General features: G+C 49.6%; 1 protein-coding gene across 2 annotated transcripts; it reads left to right on the top strand.

Moving 5' to 3' along the window:
- Positions 1 to 233: 233 nt before the first annotated feature.
- Marveld3 (MARVEL domain containing 3) lies at positions 234 to 14,469 on the top strand. 2 transcript variants are annotated; one of them, XM_006974114.4, is made up of 3 exons: positions 234 to 722; positions 2,956 to 3,083; positions 13,682 to 14,469. In XM_006974114.4, the coding sequence occupies exons 1-3, from the start codon at positions 331 to 333 to the stop codon at positions 14,317 to 14,319; spliced, it is 1,158 nt and encodes a 385-aa protein (XP_006974176.1). In that variant the 5' UTR covers positions 234 to 330; the 3' UTR covers positions 14,320 to 14,469. The 2 variants fall into 2 exon arrangements, with proteins under 2 accessions (XP_006974176.1, XP_006974177.1); XM_006974115.4 differs by lacking the exon at positions 13,682 to 14,469 and adding an exon at positions 8,025 to 8,773.
- The last annotated feature ends 3,087 nt before the right edge of the window (positions 14,470 to 17,556 follow it).

The raw sequence follows: 17,556 nt of genomic DNA, 5'->3' as shown, positions 1-17,556 counted from the left end.
AGCGTTTGAAGGCTGAGCTGATTTTTCCACATCCTGTCCCCTGCTCTCTGGGCCACTTACCTTTGTTAATCCTGGAACAACTAAGACTGACAGCTATTTCTACAAGAACCTGCCCCCCACCTCCACTCCCACCTTCCCTGCCAGGCACCACGACCGCCCCCTGGCGGCCAGGGGCAGGTGCACCCTCTGGGGACCGCCCGAGGGCGAATGCGCGTGCGCACAGGTGAGCTGCCGCCGCCCCGTCCTTAAGCCTGGCCACCTGCCGGGGACACTTGTGGTTGGTTGTTGCCCTCGGGTCGTTTCCGGGCGGGCGGGGACAGGAATCCAGCCATGGGAGATACTGTGGGGACTCGCGAGCCCCGGACCCGTCCGAGAGAGCGAGACCCAGAGCGGCGCCCGCACCGGGACCGAGACCGCCACGTCGAGCGGCCCCGGGACCGAGCCGGGGACAGGCCCCGGGAGAGGAACGGGGACGTGAGAGGAAACGGGGACCGTCGGGCGGGCAGGGAACGGAGGACGGACCGAGACCTGCGCCAGGACAGACACAGGGACGCGGGCCATCGTGCTGCTGAACAAAGAGCCTGGGAGAAGCCCCGCCAAAGCCGTGCGCGGCCCGAGCCCTGGGTACCCAGTTGGGACACAGCCCCGATCCCCGGGCCCGCGCCCTGGGGGGCCCCGGAGCGGCCGCCGAAGCAGGGCCTCGGGCGCCGCGGGTTGGACAGGTGAGGGGTGCACCTGCTGGGGACCCGGACCGTGCCTCGTCGGCTACCGATCCTAGCCGGCGCCCGGGGGTGACACTACGATGTCCCCCAACTCTTTGTTTGAACTTGATTACCAAAGGAGAAATGGAAGGCCCTGGAACCAGGGGAAGAAAGAGTTTCAGGACCGAAACCGGAACAGTTTAGAAGGCTAGGTGGGTGGGGCTACCTGGAGGCTCCACTCAAGTGGCCACATGACTATGCTAAGACTACAGACCCTTCTGCCGCGTTCGCAAGTTAGCCCTCCTTACCTCACAAAGCCCGGTTTCCAGGGGGCGGGGGCTGAATAAAGTTAGCCCAACGAAGAGTTAATAGTTGGACTTGCCCCGCCTGCCAAGGCCATATGCACAGCAGACCGCTGGCAGAAGCCGCACTTTTAAACAAGAAACCAAGGCCACCTGAAGTTCTCGAGTGGGTTTGTAACCCCTTGGTCAGTGAGGTCTTTCTAAGCAGCTTCTTTTAAATCGTGTGCTTGTTTGAACCCCACCCCTCTGAAGGAACAAACTTTACCTGTAGGACCCGTTTTCCCCTAAGCACCTGTGTCCTGGAAGGTTTGTGAATGGGGATAGAAAGAAGGACCACAGGTGGCCTGATCGCCACACCCCCTCCTAGAGAGTTAGCATGCCATCCAATTCCACAGCTGTTAGCCAATGTGCAGACTATGGACCGGGCTCTGCAGCATGAGCAAATGGAATAAAAGAGATGTTGCCCCTGGTAGCCAAAACAAAAAAAAATGGTCCTTGGGTGAGACTGGCTTTTTCGTGTGTGTGTGTGTGTGTGTGTGTGTGTGTGTGTGTGTGTGTGTGTGTGTGTGTGTGCGCGCGCGCGCAGGTCTGTCTGTCTAAGCAGTCCCAATCAAGGCATGGTCTTGCCTATTATCATTTCAGCTCCCGTCTCTCTTGCTAGGTGGTCTGAGCAGTGGTCAGAACTGTGGGCATCTTTTTCCCTGGAGACAACCCTTCTAGCTGATACCAGGTTCTGTACTGATACCTGGCCTCTGCTGTTAGCCATGGAGGCTGCGTCCATACATGGAGGCTGCTATCAGGAGTTTATGTTACACTATCTAAAACCAACTAGCATTACAAAAGCTGCGCCCAGATCCGGTCTGCTCTTGCAATCTTTGACACCCGCTGTTGTTTCCCTGACTGCTCCCATCTCAAACCGCAACCACGGGAGTAGAAAACAAGAAGTATATTGGCAGGTTTCCTTATAAACCGGAGCTCTGGTTACCCCCCCCTCACCCCAAAGTGAAGGAAAGAAATGCATTTACCTGTTGCTTATTTAGAGGTTTGGGGCCAAAGGGGAGCTTCTCTCTGTCCTCTTAAGCATTTGCTGGAAAGAGGGGATGCAGGGGCCAGCGTGCGGTACTTTACTGTCAGGGTTCAGAGGCAGGAAGATGACAGTGAAAACAGCCGACGGAGCCCAGTGTGAAATCAGTCCCGACAGGAAAGTCTGGGCTTTGGAAAGAATAAAGCTGGGCTCCCCCGTCTAAGCCCAGACAGGATCCCGAGGAAGGTGACCTAGAGCTGAGTTCTGTGGAAGGAAAATGGGAGAGGAAGACAAAAGGTGTTTCAGGCAGAAATCCGCTTCCTCAGTGACCCGGAGGCCTGGGTCATCTTTAGAGGTAGAGGAATGCTCACTGCTGCTGGCTGGGTGAGCCTAGGTTGTGAGTGTGGCACAGTGTCCGAGCCTCCTGTGCATTGATGAAAGGTTTAAGGATTTCAAACCAAAGGAAGATGCGACGACATCTATGTCCTAGGAAATTCTCGTGAATCCAAGTACAATTCAGCCCTCCTGTTGAATCTTGGGCAGAGCCCAGCATATGCTAGACAGATGGAAAAAGAAGGTGCCGGGGTGGCCAAGGAAGAAATGACAGAAAGATCCCCAAAGTAGCCTGGCTGGGTGTAATGGTGCATGATTATAATCCCAGCACTTGGAAGGTGGAGGCAAGAGGATCAGGGGTTCAAGGCCAAGCTCATGATTGAGTCAAGAGTTCTAATACCAGTGGGCATGGTAGCACATGTCTGTGACCTAGCACTTGGGAGGCTGAGGCAGGAGAATCACATGTTTAAGGCAAGCCCAGGCTACATACTGAGGAATGTATTTTTAAGCCAACATAAATGAAGTCTTACTACTAAATAAATCATTGAATTCCCACCCTGTCCCTAATGTCTGTGTGCTTGCTCCTTGGGTGCAGTGAACTCGCTTCGGAGAGATACGTGTCTGTGCACTCCCGGCCTGCACAACAGGAAGAGGAATACTACCAATCTGAAGCTGCGGGGCTCCTGGACTGCCACAAATGCAGATACTTGTGCTCAGGGAGAGGTGAGCCTTGGGGACCCCTTCGGACCATTTATATTGCAAATGGCTTGAGGAGAGGCAAGGCCGGGCTTGGAGGGGTGTGAGTTGGCTAATTGAAAGCTCGTCCAGTTTTCCCCTTGGGTTCCTAGCATTCTATTCTCATTTCCGTGTTTGCATGGGGTTCTTGCTTTAAAAAAAAAAAAAAAAAAAAGACAGGAAGGTTTGAACGGTGCAGTGAGGCTCCTCAAGCTTATTTAATGTGCCTGGCTCTGAGCATGGGTCAACCAGGCTTTCACCTCTCAACCTGGGGGGGGGGGAGGGTGGTACGTTCAGTGTACCTGCCGTGAGATGCTTGTGGTGGACAGTGGCTCCTCTGTCACATCGAGCTCCACAGAGGGGACATCACATGAGCAGATAACCAATTTGCTCCTCCGTAGAAACCTGATGCCAAGCAGTCAGTTATTGGCTTTCCCTCTTCTTTGACTGAGATGCACAGTAAGAATAGACTTTAAGACCAACTGCACAGCCTAGCTTGGAGACTTACCTGTCTGTAATCTCAGCTATTGCTGTGAGTTCTTGACCAGCTTGGGTGACCATAGCAAGACCCTGTCTCAAATAACAAATAGACAGAATCATACTCGTGCATGGAGGAAAACAAAAATATCATAAAATCTCTTTAACCCTTCTGCCCACCAAGGGCATTCATATTTTTGCTTTCACAAAAAACAAAAGCCAGCCACCAGCATGATGGCTCAGGGGTAAAGGTGCTTCCTGCCAAGCCTGATGACTCCAGTTCAATCCTTGGGACCCACTTGGTGAAAGGAGAGAACCAACTCCCCCGCAAGCTGCCCTCTGACCTCCACACACATGGCACACACACACACACACACACATACACACACACACACACACACACAAAGTTAAAAAATAAAAGTCTGGCATGGTGGCATGTGGTCAGTGGGTATCCAAGGATCAGGAGTTCAGAGACCAGCCTGAGCTATTGGAGATTCTGTGTCAACTTAAATGAAACAAAACCTCACTAGTATTTCTCAGCAGCCAGCAGCCTGGCCTCCCAGGTCCTGGCCTTGCCAGCAAGGAAGAAAATCTGGTTTGTCAGGGAGAACCCGATGGTGCAGGGGACTTGTGGTTAGTCTGCTGAGGCTGCCCACGACCAAGTGTGGAAACCTCGCAGCCTATGGGGGAAATCATGGGAAATCACAGCTGAAGGTGTGCCGTAGGTGATGGCAAAGCAGTAGTGATTATAGGATTAGGAAGAACTTTGATGAAAGGCCTCTAAGCCATCTGGCTACGAGGATCTCATCTGGTTTACACATGCTGCTGCCAGCGATGTCTTTAATCCTCTTAACTCCTGAGGCTCAGAGAGGCACAGCAGATTACCCAGGTCACACAGCCATTAGGTGAAGGTACTGGAATTGGACCTTGGAACTCCAGCCTAAGGCCTTGTGGAAGGTCCTTCTCTTGTGCTGTAAATAACAGGAACAAACCTGAGTCTAAGAAGTTTCCTTTTTTTTTCTTTTTCTTTCTGTGACTGATTTGCCCAGAGGAAAGAGGAAAGCCTGGGCTTCTGACCAAAACACACCTAGATTTTGATTTAATTGCTTCTGGCGATTTGGCCTTGAGCCTGGCACTTGGGTATGGAAACTCTAGTTTGGAAAGCTTGAAGATGGTTCAGCCCTCAGAAACTAACAGATCGGAGCTGAAGACTGGTGGTGTTCGGAGCTCCCCTGCAGGTGCACAGGGGGCACTGTGTGGAAAGACAGCCCTCTGCACCAGGACTGGCTAGCGCAGGGGAGACGAACCTGGATGCAGGTCAGCCGAAGGCCTTTAGGGCCACAGTAGAGTGGATCCTGTGTGGCCTTCTCTTTGTCGGTGAAATCATGTCACTTCACTCCCCACCCCTCCCAGCAAACAAGGTACCCGGTGGCCCTCTGGGGACACTCAGGAGTCTGGTCTTTTTGCAAGAAAGAAATCTCTGATAGAAGCGTGTTTAGGGACTGGAAATAAAGATCAGACTGAAAGCAGGTCAATGCTCACACACATGAGGCTTCCCTGGACCCCGTCCTGCCCCCCCCCCCCCAGTCTTCTACAGGTGTAGATTCTGTTCATTGACTGTTTGGAGGGACAGGTGTCGAGCTAATTTCGTGGTTAGAAGATGTAAGTCTTCGCTCATTTGCATATGGAACACTTCTTCCTCCCCGCCCATCTTGTTTTGTGTGTGTGTGTGTGTGTGTGTGTGTGTGGTCCCATCCCATCCCGCCTTAGAAACTTAGTCCTTCTTTGAAAGTCTGATTTTTCCATGAGGCTGGAGGCACAGCAGAAGTCCCAGCTACCTAGGAGGCTGAGGTGAGAGGATCAGTTGAGTCCATAATTTAGATCAACCAAATCTAAACCAAAACAGACAAGCGGGGCTTGGTGAGACACACTTGAAATTCTAGCACTTAGGAGGCTGAGGTGGGGGGAGCTTCAGGGGAGCCTACGCTACGTAGGAAGATGCTTTCTCAAAAAAAAAATTAAAATACATTTTTTCATTTTTCTCCCAATTAATACACTTGTTCTCTCCCCTCCCCCTCCCCCTCCCCCTCTCCCTCCCCCTCCCCGTGTGTGTATGCGTGTGTGCGTGCAAGTGGAGACCAGAGGACAACTCCAACATCATTCCCCAATCACTGTCCACCTTGTGTTTTGAGACAGGGTCTCTCATTGGCCTGAGACATGCAAATAGGTTAGGCTGGCTGACGTGTGAGCCCCTGGGATCTCGTCTCCACCTCCCTAGCGCTGACGTGACAAAGGCTTGGATACTACACACTCATGCGTGTGCAGCAAGTGTTACCTACAGAGGGTCTCTCCAGCCCCTAGAGTTGGGACTTCTGTAGTCAGGAGTGCTGCTCTTTGGCTCAGAACCTTCTGGTGCAGCTGTTGCGAGTTTTGGGGGTTTGCATTTCAAAGGGAAGCTTTCCTAAAAGGAAGCTGATCTTGTCTCAGGACACATGTATCTGTGTTACTTAGCTTTGTATACATGCATGCATACAGCAGGAAATGTTGCTGTAATAAAAAATATATATCTAAGAAAAACAACTTCCAAGATCAAGGGTCACAGTCTCAGAGGTCTTGGCCCATCAAGACAGGGAGAGAGGCCAGGAAGCAGAGGCAGGAGGAGGGGATAGGGAGGAATGGACTTCCCCATCTTGGTCCCATCAGAACCTCTAGCCTATTGGTTGGTACTGCCCCCATTAAGGGAGGGTCTTCTGTTTTTAATCTCTCTGGAAACCCCACAGACACAATCAGAAGCTTGATTTACTAACCTCCCAGGTTCTTGTCAGTTCAACCCTAACCCTAACCCTGACAAGTTGACAGTCACCATCAACCATCATACCATCCCAGCCAAGAGGGCTAGGATGGGGACCATGCTGCCAGTGCATTAGCTTGTGATCCCTGAAAAGGATCATGGAAGAAACTCATGTGTGGCCTTTTTCTAATTTATATTTTCAGTCCCTCCTTTTCATTAATTAATGTCCTACTATAGTTCCGGTCTGTACTGAGATTGTGTCAGGACTTTAAAGTGCAGCCGATTCGAAGGGGGCTAACTTGCAAGGGGGGCTGGAGTCTTGGCCTGAGCCAGAGGTTGAACTGCTGATCTTGGGCTCCAGTGTCAGGGAAGGCCCACAAAGGCCTGGGAGCCTCGGCCTTTGTTTTAAGGATGCCACTCGGTCTGCACAGCCTGCTCATCCTTTTGTGGCTCCACTAAGCCTAACAGAGGAGGCAGGAACTCCAGGAGGGCTCCAACCCTTCCAGTGTCCCATTAGGAAATTCTCTCTGGCAGGAGGTGAAATATATGTGAGGCCCTGGGTTCCCATCCCTAGTGCCACAAAAAAAGTTTTGTCATCTAGCAATGCGCTGGAGAAACCTAAATGTCCCTTTGTCCCATTGAAGTGGTTAAATTCATTATAATGCCCGGAATGATGGCACACCTGTAATGCCAGCACTTGAGAAGCTGAGGCAGAAGGGTCAAGAGTTCCAGGCTAGCCTGTGCTACATGGTAAAACTGCTTCAAAATAATTTAAACCATTATAGCAATCTGTACATCTTTTAAAGTCCCAGGGCAGGGCTGGAGAGATGGCTCAGAGGTTAACAGCACTTGCTGCTCTATGGTGAGGACAAGTACTTAAATGCACACCACATCTGGCTGCTCACAAATGTCTGTAACTAAGCTCCGGGATATCTGATATCTTCTTCTGGCTCTTGGGGCACCTGCACACACATGCACATATACTCACACATGTAAATAATAAAAATTAAAGATAAATCTATAAAGTAGATTTATGTTCACAGAGATATAAAAATATATTTAGAATTAAAGTTTAGATTTCCTGAGATGGGGCGGGGTGTATCTATAGAGGGGGTAGATCTCATGTAGTCCAGACTAGTCTCAAATTTATTATGTAGTTGAGGCTGGCCAAGAACTTCTGATCTTTCTGCCTCTGCCTCCCAAGCACTGGGATTACAGTCATGTGCCACCATGCCTGGTATGTTACGTGGGTGCTGGGGATCAAACTCGGGTTTTCATGCTTACAAGGTGAGCATTTACTAACAGCCATCCCTACTTGGCTTCTTTGGGGGGGGGGGTGTTTCAAGACAGGGTTTCTCTGTGTGTAGCCCTGGCTGTCCTGGAACTCACAGAGATCCGCCTGACTCTGCCTCCTGAGTACTGGGATTAAAGGTGTGTGCCACCACTGCCCAGCCCTGTATGGCTTTTTTGAGCATTATGCTTTTCAGTCAAAAGGATTTCAAAAAAGCATCCCTGCTGCCACCTAATACTAACTGCACGGCCTTTACCACCCACGGCGGGCAGAAGAAGGAACCAGCCGGTTGAGCTTCCTGGGAAGGATGGTGGAAGCATCTCCTAGCGCAAAAGTAGCATCTGGAAACAGTAACGCCCTTTTCTTACAGCCTGCTGCCAGATGCTGGAGGTTCTGCTGAACTTGCTGATCTTGGCCTGCAGCTCTGTCTCTTACAGTTCCACGGGGGGCTACACGGGCATCACCAGCCTGGGGGGGATTTACTACTACCAGTACGGAGGGGCTTATAGTGGCTTCAGTGGTGCCGACGGGGAGAAAGCCCAGCAGCTGGACGTGCAGTTCTATCAGCTCAAGCTGCCCACGGTCACTGCAGCAATGGCCTACAGCGGAGCCCTCATGACCTTCTCCTGTCTCCTCATCCTCGGGGGTGTCCTGCGGGTCCCGTGGCACTGTCCGCTGTGGCTGGTGATTGAGGGCTTGATGGACGTGCTCATCGCCGGGGCATACATCCCGGCCTTGTGCCTCTTCTTCCAACACCTGTCTGATGCCTACAGCTCGGATGTGTGCAAGGAGAGGGAGGCCCTGTACCAGAGTAAAGGCTACAGCGGCTTCAGCTGCAGCGTCCATGGGGGAGACATAGGAACGGGAGTTTTTGCAGCCATGGGCATTGTGGTCTTTGCCGTGGGAGCTGTCCTGGCCTTTAGGGGCTACCGAAAAGTCAAGAAGCTGAAGGGGAAGCCCACAGAAATGCTTGAGTTTTAGGCTTCTAGAATGTTCTGCTGAGTGTACACGACAGAAGCCGCTTTCAACCATAATCTTTCATGAGAATTCTTTGATGTGGAATTCACTAATGCTTCCAAAGTACCAAGCCAGTGTAGGTATGCTGGGTGAGCTCCTGGTTGCCTGGAGCAGTGTTTCTCTGGCTTCTGGAATCTTCTGTGGATGTGGAACTAACAAAAAATATATCAAAACTGAGAGCCAGACATGGTGGTACAGGCCTGAAATCTTATAATCCTAGCACTTAAGGCTGAGGCAAGAGAATCTTGAGTCCAAGACTCGTCTGTGCCAAATACCAAGACCAGATAGAGAAGGAGCTAGGAGAGGCCAGGACCCACAGGAGGAAGACAGGGTACACTCCATGATCAGGGCAGGGACTATTGCACTGGAAGCTTATCTTTAGAGTTCATGGAAAGCTACATTGACAGGAGACAGCTCAGCCTGAACTGTCTGTTCTAAACCCGGCTCTCTTCAGTAGATGCACCAGGTATCTCCATACTGAGTATCTGGTCCCTGCATTCCTTCAACTCGGTGGATTCTGGGGACACTTCCCCAGAGAAGCTTAAGTGTGAGGGCGTAGCATAAAGAAAAGAGAATCAGATTAAATTCACTGAGCTGCAAAGAAACCATTCTCCAGGCCCCTCACAGTGGCCCAGAGCCCTCAATGAGCATTTGTACCTCTCGTAAATGTGCCATTGTATGAAGAATCCAACCCCAGAGCTGGTATTCAGGATCTACCCAAAAGAAAAGAATGTAAAGTCTTTTTCTCAGCAGAAGAATGTTACTTTTGGCCAGATAACTCCATGGACTGGATGGACTATGTGAATTACAGCTTGGGACCATTACAGTATTTTCTGGTACAAGTGACTATGTTCTTTGATGAGAATCCAAGCATTTCAAAGAAAAAATTTAATTTGGAGGCGGTGGTTTTCTTTATGTTCGTAATACACTGTTCACTTAAATGCCATTGATCGACTTAGAAGACTTTGGGTTTAGGGACAGAATCACATACCTCTGTAGTACATGAATACCATAAGATTTTGCTCAAAGAAAGATTTTTATTTTTCATTCTATAGATATTGTGACTGCACATCTTCATTTTATTTTCACAAAATAAAAAGATCAAACTGACTTGCTCGCCTTGGATTTTTTTCCCCCCTCAGAACAGTGATGTGCAAAGGGAGAAGTAGATACAGAATTAAGCAGAGTGTTATGTGGTCAGCCACAAAGGCAGCCTTGCTCAGAAAGATGCTGTTTACAGCGAAGACCCAGTGGACTTCAGAGTCTCGGCCTCCGCAGACCTCTGCCATCCTTCTGCAGACCTGACCCACCCCCAACTCAGAGACAAATTGCAACGCCTGCCCCTTTGTCCTTTTCTCTACTGTATCTTTCTGCATTCGCAGCATGCTTAAAGAAACTTGTGACTGTTTGCTATGAGTACTTTAGCTAAGGCAGGTTGGGCTAGTTGGCATCCGGAATAATCCCCCACAGTCGTATTCCTTCAATAAACCCTGTTATCATTGTGCCTAGCAGAAGACATGGAATTTCTTCCACCTCAGTCGAGAGGTGTGTGCTGTGCGGACCAGAAGGAAAGGGGGCCATGCTTCCCATCTCTTGTATCAGTACAGCTTCTGTTTCTACATGCTGATGGAAGGGAAATCAGGGTAGGGAAAGATGTGGTGTGGGGGTGTCAGCTGCCCCCCCCCACCAGTGACATCTGGGCTGTTTCATCGTTTGCTGGACTTAGAGAGCCTGGTTGGAGGAGAGTGGGCAGTTTGACTCTAATGTTGAATTTTAAATAAGAGCAATACAGTTTCTCGACTCTCAGATCCCCACGCTGCTGTGTCCCCTGGCTTTTCAGGAATTCACGTGGGCCTGCAGAAGATAAGCTCAGTTGGCTGCGGCCTCGTAACTGCCTTGATGATAAACATGGCTGGCGTCCACTAGTGTAATGTATAGTGTCCTAATCTTTGGGAAACAGCACTTTTTCAGAATTCTCTTCTCACATTTCATACTACTCTCCGCCCATTTTAGAACATTACAGAGATGCCTTACCATCCATTTATGATTTTCAAGGAATTTTTAGTCATGTATTAGTGTCCACAGGGATTGGCCCCAGGGTCCCCTCCAAAATTTAAATCTGGGAGTGCTTTGGGCTCCTGTATAAAACGCAGCATGGTATTCATGTATAACATATCCATAGCCTCCTGTATACTCTCATCTCTGGATTACTTATTCCTAACAACATAAATTCTATGCAAACAGTTGCTAAAATGTATTGTTTAGTGAACACTGCTAAGAAAAAGGCTGCTTTGCTCCATGGCCAGATGCTCTCAATCCTCAGTGGAATCTTCCGGTACAGAAGCTGCAGCTAGAAGGCTGAGCGCTCTCCCTTCACTGGACCCTTCTTCCCACAGGCCGGTGGGGGAGGGAGGCGGGGTGAGGCTGGAAGCCTGATCTTCATTCATCAGATAAAATGTCTGAGGCTTGGAAGGACTTCAGTGAGCAGGGCAAGAACATTGGGGGAAATAAAAAAAAGGACAGACACTGGAATCTGGTATTCAAATTCGGGGGTTCATTTGTATTCCTCTTTGTCTCTCAAAATTCTCATCTCTGCACCCCAAGAGGATGCTAATCAAACTTCCAGAAGTATAGCCTGAAGCTTCTGCAGGGAGCCAATGACAGGGCCAGCCAATAGACAAGAGACGTTCAGTCATGGCCCACCTGTTGGCTCTCACTGCCTTGTGGAATCTGCAGATCTTCCAGACTTCTAAGAAACTCCCCACACATGAACAGCCCAAGTATCTATCTGTAGAAACCTGGTTGAACAAACTGGTCCATCCATATAATCAAGCTGGGACTCATGTAACGAATGATGTGACCACTGGGAGACGGATCTAGAGCTAACGCTGGCATATAGTAAATGGAACCAGCAAGATGCTTGATGGTGTGCGTGCTACATTTGTGTCTGGGGGGTGGGGAGGAAGGTGCGGCACGGGTTTGAATGTTTTTATTTACGTGAGGAAGGCTGGAAAGTGGCCCCAGGAGATGGCTCAGTGAGCAAAATGCTTGCCTCACACTCATAACAACCTCACTTCAGATCCCCAGAACGTGTGTCAAAAGCCCGAAATCCTGGGCCGGTGAGATGGGAGGCAGAGATGGTGAACCCCTGGAGCTCACTGGTAGACAGTTACTCAAGCCTTTTTGGTGAAGTTCCAGATCAGCAGCAGACCTGTCTCAAAGAAAGGGTGGAGTAAAGGTCACACCTGAGGAATTGTCCTCTGACCTTCACACACACTCCACACGTGTGCACATGCACAACCTCCCACCACAAACATGCACACACCAGAGAGAGAGACACGGACAGAAGCAGGGGAGTGTATTAGGGAGTTATGGAAAGTCGTGGTGGCTGGGTAGAGGCCATCTGGGTTGCATGGCAAAACTGTACTCTGGGGGGAGGGGGGAACATGAAGGAAAATTTTCAGTCTATACTTCATGACATTAACTTTTCCTTCAAACTTTTCATTTGAAATTTCACAGTCGCTAGATTAGTGTGATCACCACAACGAAACCCAGAAGCCGTCCCAGCAGACACCTCTAGTGTGACACCGGAACAGCCACATCCATCCTGCTCCTCCTCTCATCCCGCTTAGCCCTGTCCCAGTCACTGTCTGGGTACCACATCATCAGAATGCTGCCCCACTGAGACTGCTCCACAGATGGAATCATGTAGCCTTTTGAGACCAGAACTACACACACACACACACACACACACACACACACACACACACACACACTCATAATTACCTTGAAACTCACCCACGTTGTCTGTCCACTCCTCTTTATTCTGGATAGGGCATTCCCTGGAGGCGTGTGTGTGGTGTGTGTGTGTGTGTGTGTATGTGTGTGTGTGTGTGTGGTGTGTGTGTATGTGTGTGGTGTGTATGTGTGTGTATGTGTGTGGTGTGTATGTGTGTGTTGTGTGTGGTGTGTATGTGTGTGTTGTGTGTGTGTGTGGTGTGTGTGTGTGCGTGTGTGTGTGTGTGTGTGTGTGTGTGTGTGTGTGTGTGTGGTGTGTGTGTGTGTGTGTGTGTGTGTGTGTGTGTGTGTATGCGCACGCGCGTGCGCGCGCGCACCGGAACCATTCACTGCTCAAGGGTAAGTTCTCCCAGCATTTGGCTGTTACAAATAAAGCTACTACTATAAAAACCCATGAACATGTTTTTCTGTTTTTCTTCCTTTTTTTAATTTTGAGGCTGGCTCTCGTTGAGTAGCCCAGGCTGGCCTCCCACTCAAGGCTCTCCTCCTCAAACTACCAAGTAACTTTATTTCTTTAGGGTAAATGTCTAAGGGTACAATCGCAGAGTCACATGGTACACAAATATTTAACTTTCTTAACTCCCCTAAGCCAGTCCAGTTACAGTACCTGTAATCCTAATACTTGGGAGGCTGAGACAGGTAGATAGGGAGTTCAAGGCCAGCCTGAGCTATAAGGAAAGACCTTATGTCAAAAAAAATTTTTTTAATTTCTTAAGTCTCCAAGTTTTTCAGATTGACATTTGATTTTTTGTATAAGTAAATGAGGGGTTTTCATGTGCAATGTTTGTATACCTGGTGCCTGCTGAGGTCAGAAGAGGTCATTGGATCCCTTGGAACCGAAGTTACAGAGGTTGTGAGCTACTGTGTGGGTGCTGGGAACCCAACCCAGGTCCTGCACAAGAGCCACAAGTTCCCTAACCACTGAGCCATCCCTCCACCCACCTTGCTGGCAATGATTTTTTGAAGTATGTTTTAGAACAACAGGGTTGACGTTGTACAGCCTACCCGCAGAGCACGTGCCTAACACGCACATGTCTTGGGTCCCACCACAGGCACTAGGATTTTAAATTCCTTTAAAAAAAAAAAAAAAAGACAAAGCCAAGAATGTTGGTAAGGTTGCTGAATCGAACCAGTCATCTTTGGATCCAGGGGATCCCTAGTTGACAATGGTGTATGATCCAGCCTTAAACCAGACTCTCTCTCTTCCCCCAGGTGTGGTGCAGATAGTGGAGGTGATTTTGAATGGCATGGTTCTCATATGCATCGTGGCCTCCTACTTCGTCCTGGCTGGATTCAGCGCCAGCTTTGCCAGCGGCAGCGGCTTCGGGAATAACTACTACTCACCTTTTGAGGGCACGGAGCTGGAGCAGGTTCGGCAGCTGGACCAGCGGTACACGATCCTGCGGTCACCCTTGATCTATGGTGGCGTGGCTGTCTCCCTAGGGATGGGCGTCCTCACGATGGGCGTTTTACTGCGGGGAGCCAAGAGTCTGAGGAAGCTGCCTGGGAGGTGGCTGCTGCTGGAGGCTGCCTTCAGCCTCTTGGCCGCCGCAGGCTACTGCGTTGGCATTGGCATTTACCTGCACACTGCTTTGCGCATCAATTCCACCGACACCTGCAAAACCAGAGAGAGGCTCTACGCCCGCAGGGGTCTCACCTGGATGAACTGCCAGCTGGCGGGCACTGATGGGGCAGCGGCCACCTTCGCTTGTCTTCTGGTGATTATGTACACGGCCAGCGTGGTGCTGGCCCTGCGGGCCTACCGAGAACAGAAGCGCTGCAAAGACAGCCAGGAACAGCACAGAAATTACAGTGATGTCCCAGAATACGTGTGGTCTGGGACGCTCTAAGGAGATCTGGACTGTCCTTTGTTCCTGCCCTACAAGCTTCCCCCAGGCACCCAGCAGAGTTAAGTTGTCAGAGTCTGTTGGCGGACCCCATGAAAGCTTGGGGGAGCAGGGAGGTCATATTTGCTGAAAAGAGCCATCCGGCAATCCTGGGTATGCCCTTGTGGTAGGGCTCTTGCCATGTTGTGAGGTGGATAGTGTTAAGTAGGAGACTAGCCAAAGACATTCTGAGAGCCGAGAACACATCAGCGGGTAGTATATGCGGAGCCACCACAGAAATCCTGCCTCGGCTGTCAACAGCTGTAGTGGAAAACATGAGAAAAGGCAAGTTTCAGGACCGGAGAGACGGTTCAGCTGGTAAAAGCACCGGCTGCTCTTACGGAGGATCCAGGTTCCCTTCCCAGCACCCACATGTCTCACAACAGTCCAGAACTCCAGTTCGTCTTCTGGACTCCAGGGGCACTGCATGAGCATGGTGGTGCACATACAAACAAGCAAGCACTCAGATGTGTAAAATTAAAATCCTTTTTTGTTTGTTTGTTTTAAAGGGGCAACAGCGTACTGTTGTACTTGGCAGTTGTGGGGTTGGGTTCCGATGAGTAACTATTTCTCTCTCCTTCCCAGAGGGAGCTACTCTGTTGTGAAGGGCTAACATGGCAGTTCTCCAGAGATTGGAAGAGGGGTTGGGCTTCTTACACAGATACTTTTAGCTTGATCCTCTTTAGGATTCCAGTCTCACAGACCAGGGAAAAACGTTTTCCACTGGCTGTTCCAAGTAGATGTGTGTGTGTGTGTGTGTGTGTGTGTGTGTGTGTGTGTGTGTGTGTGTGTGTGGTGGTAGCTGGAGGGGGGAGTTCCATTGGAATTAACTTTATTTTTTTTAAAGATTTATTTATTTATTATGTATACAGAAGAGGGCGCCAGATCTCATTACAGATGGTTGTGAGCCACCATGTGGGTACTGGGAATTGAACTCAGGACCTCTGGAAAAGCAGTCGGTGCTCTTAACCTCTGAGCCATCTCACCAGCCCTGTTTTTATTTTTAAACACAAGTCCTCAATGGCTGGAGAGATGGCTCTGTGGTGAAGGCATCTACTGCCAAGCCTGATGACTGGAGTTTGCCCCCTGGGACCCACATGGTGGAAATAGAGAATGGACTCCCTCAGGTTGTCCTATGCACCCCTGGGACCCACATGGTGGAAATAGAGAATGGACTCCCTCGGGTTGTCCTATGCACTCCTGGGCACACCATGCATGTGCACACCCACACACGTACATAGGTCATTCCTGTAGGGCCTGTCCAAAATAAAGGTTCACAAGTAAACCTTATGCAGAAATGGGAAGACAGGGGCTGGAGAGATGGCCAGGCAGTTAAGAGCGCTTTACTGCTCTTGCAGAGGACCAAGGTTCAGTTCCCAGGACCCACATGGCAGCTCACAGCCATCTGTAACTCTAGTTGCAGGGACCCAACACCCCATTCTGCTGTCTGGAGGTACCAGGCACACAGATCACGCACATACATACAGTCAGGCAAACATTCAAATGTAAAATAAAAATGAAGGAATCTTTTATGAAGCAAAGCTCTGGGGAAAACAACCACCAGGAAATCCCTACTGTTTGGCTGGTATGTCTACTTCCCCATGTCACCCTTGGCCTGAGTATTAACTAGTGTCCCACACTAAGACTTGATGAGTGGCAAAGAAACTTGAACAATAGCCATATTCAAGTATGTACCCCTCAACAAGAGACTAGCACCCCAACACACTATTCTCATTGTTTCCCGGGTGTTCTGCCCACCTTGGGTCTTTCACTGGATAAAGGAGACTTTGACCTATGGCCCCAGCCCTTTTCCCCCTGGCTCCTGAGCAGCAGCTCCTCTTCTGATTGGAGCCCATCAGTGATTAATTACACTGCCATAGGTCCGGAGTTCAGGACTGGAAACCCTCTAGCAAACTTGATAGGATTTGTCATTTGTCAGGCATGCTAGGACCGGTTAGTCGAGTGCTACAGATGAGGGGACAAGGTCCAAGAAGGGCAAGGGCTGATGTTCCTTACAGTGACTCACTGTGACATTGTTGTACAGTGAGTGGTAAAAGCCCTACCTATCGTTCTGGTTACATTCAGCACTGATGACAGATGCTGTTATTTCTGTTCAATGACAAAAAATGCCTGACACAGGTTAACTTTCCTAGTCACAAAACCTTTAAGCAGCAGAGGTAAGACTTGGACAGGCCGGGTGGTGGCGTGGCACGCCTTTAATCCCAGCACTCAGGAGGCAGAGCCAGGCGGATCTCTGTGAGTTCAAGGTCAGCCTGGTCTACAAAGTGAGTTCCAGGAAAACTACACAGAGAAACCCTGTCTCGAAAAACAAAAAACAAAAACAAAAACAAACAAACAAACAAAAAAAGACTTGGACACAGGCTAGAGAGACGGCTTAGCAGTTAAGAGCATCTGCTGCTTTTCCCAGCACTCAATCACATGTTTCATAACCTCCTACAATTTAAGCTCCAGGGACCTGATACCCTCTTCGGGACCCAACAGGCACCTGCGCTCACACGTGCACATACCCACACATACATACACATGGATCATTATATATATATATATATATATATATATATATATATATATATACACACACACATATATATATACACACACACACATATATTTGGACCCTCTGACTCACATTAGAGGGTGTTACAAGTAAAAGACAAGTTCTTGTGGCCTTTGGGACACACCAGGAAATACCACAGGAAGTGGAGAACAAACTCAGACGCATCTCTTTTGCCATCCTAGCCTATGTAATGTGTCTCATGGGACCGTGGTATCAAGAGGTGGAGGTTCAGTGCTTGCCTGACACACCCAAAGAGCTTAGAGTGCTGCTGATAAACCAAGCTTTTAAAATGTTGATGCCAGACAAAGAGGAAGTCTTCAAGATGACTTTAACATGACCTTTACTTGGACCTAGAGGTAGCTGATCTTGCCAGAAATCCACAGGCTAGAAGACATCCAGCGGGGGCAGAGGTAGTACCAGTCTTAACTGGGTAGCGATCATCTCATAGGCCAACACTTGCCAAGTCTAAAGTCCTGGTGCCCCACCTTCTGGAAGGCATGCCGACCAGGTCAGTTAGCTGCCTGGCTCCCGTATCACTGCCAGCTGTGCTTAAGGTGCTACAGCAGCTCATAAACCAGTTTCCTCAGCTAATAACTCTCTTAAGAACTATGCTGTCTGTAGTG

This window comes from Peromyscus maniculatus, chromosome 5 (assembly GCF_049852395.1).
Source record: "Peromyscus maniculatus bairdii isolate BWxNUB_F1_BW_parent chromosome 5, HU_Pman_BW_mat_3.1, whole genome shotgun sequence".
NCBI classification, from domain to species: Eukaryota; Metazoa; Chordata; class Mammalia; order Rodentia; family Cricetidae; genus Peromyscus; species Peromyscus maniculatus.
The sequence above is the reverse complement of the archived record's forward strand: the minus strand, read 5'-3'. Positions and strand labels throughout refer to the sequence as shown.

Bases quoted from the DNA above. Each gene is read 5' to 3' on its own strand.
- Marveld3 (XM_006974114.4), top strand. From the start codon at position 331: ATGGGAGATACTGTGGGGACTCGCGAGCCCCGGACCCGTCCGAGAGAG. The intron at 723-2,955 runs GTGAGGGGTGCA...CCTTGGGTGCAG, and splicing joins GGGCGCCGCGGGTTGGACAG to TGAACTCGCTTCGGAGAGAT. The intron at 3,084-13,681 runs GTGAGCCTTGGG...CTCTTCCCCCAG, and splicing joins ATACTTGTGCTCAGGGAGAG to GTGTGGTGCAGATAGTGGAG.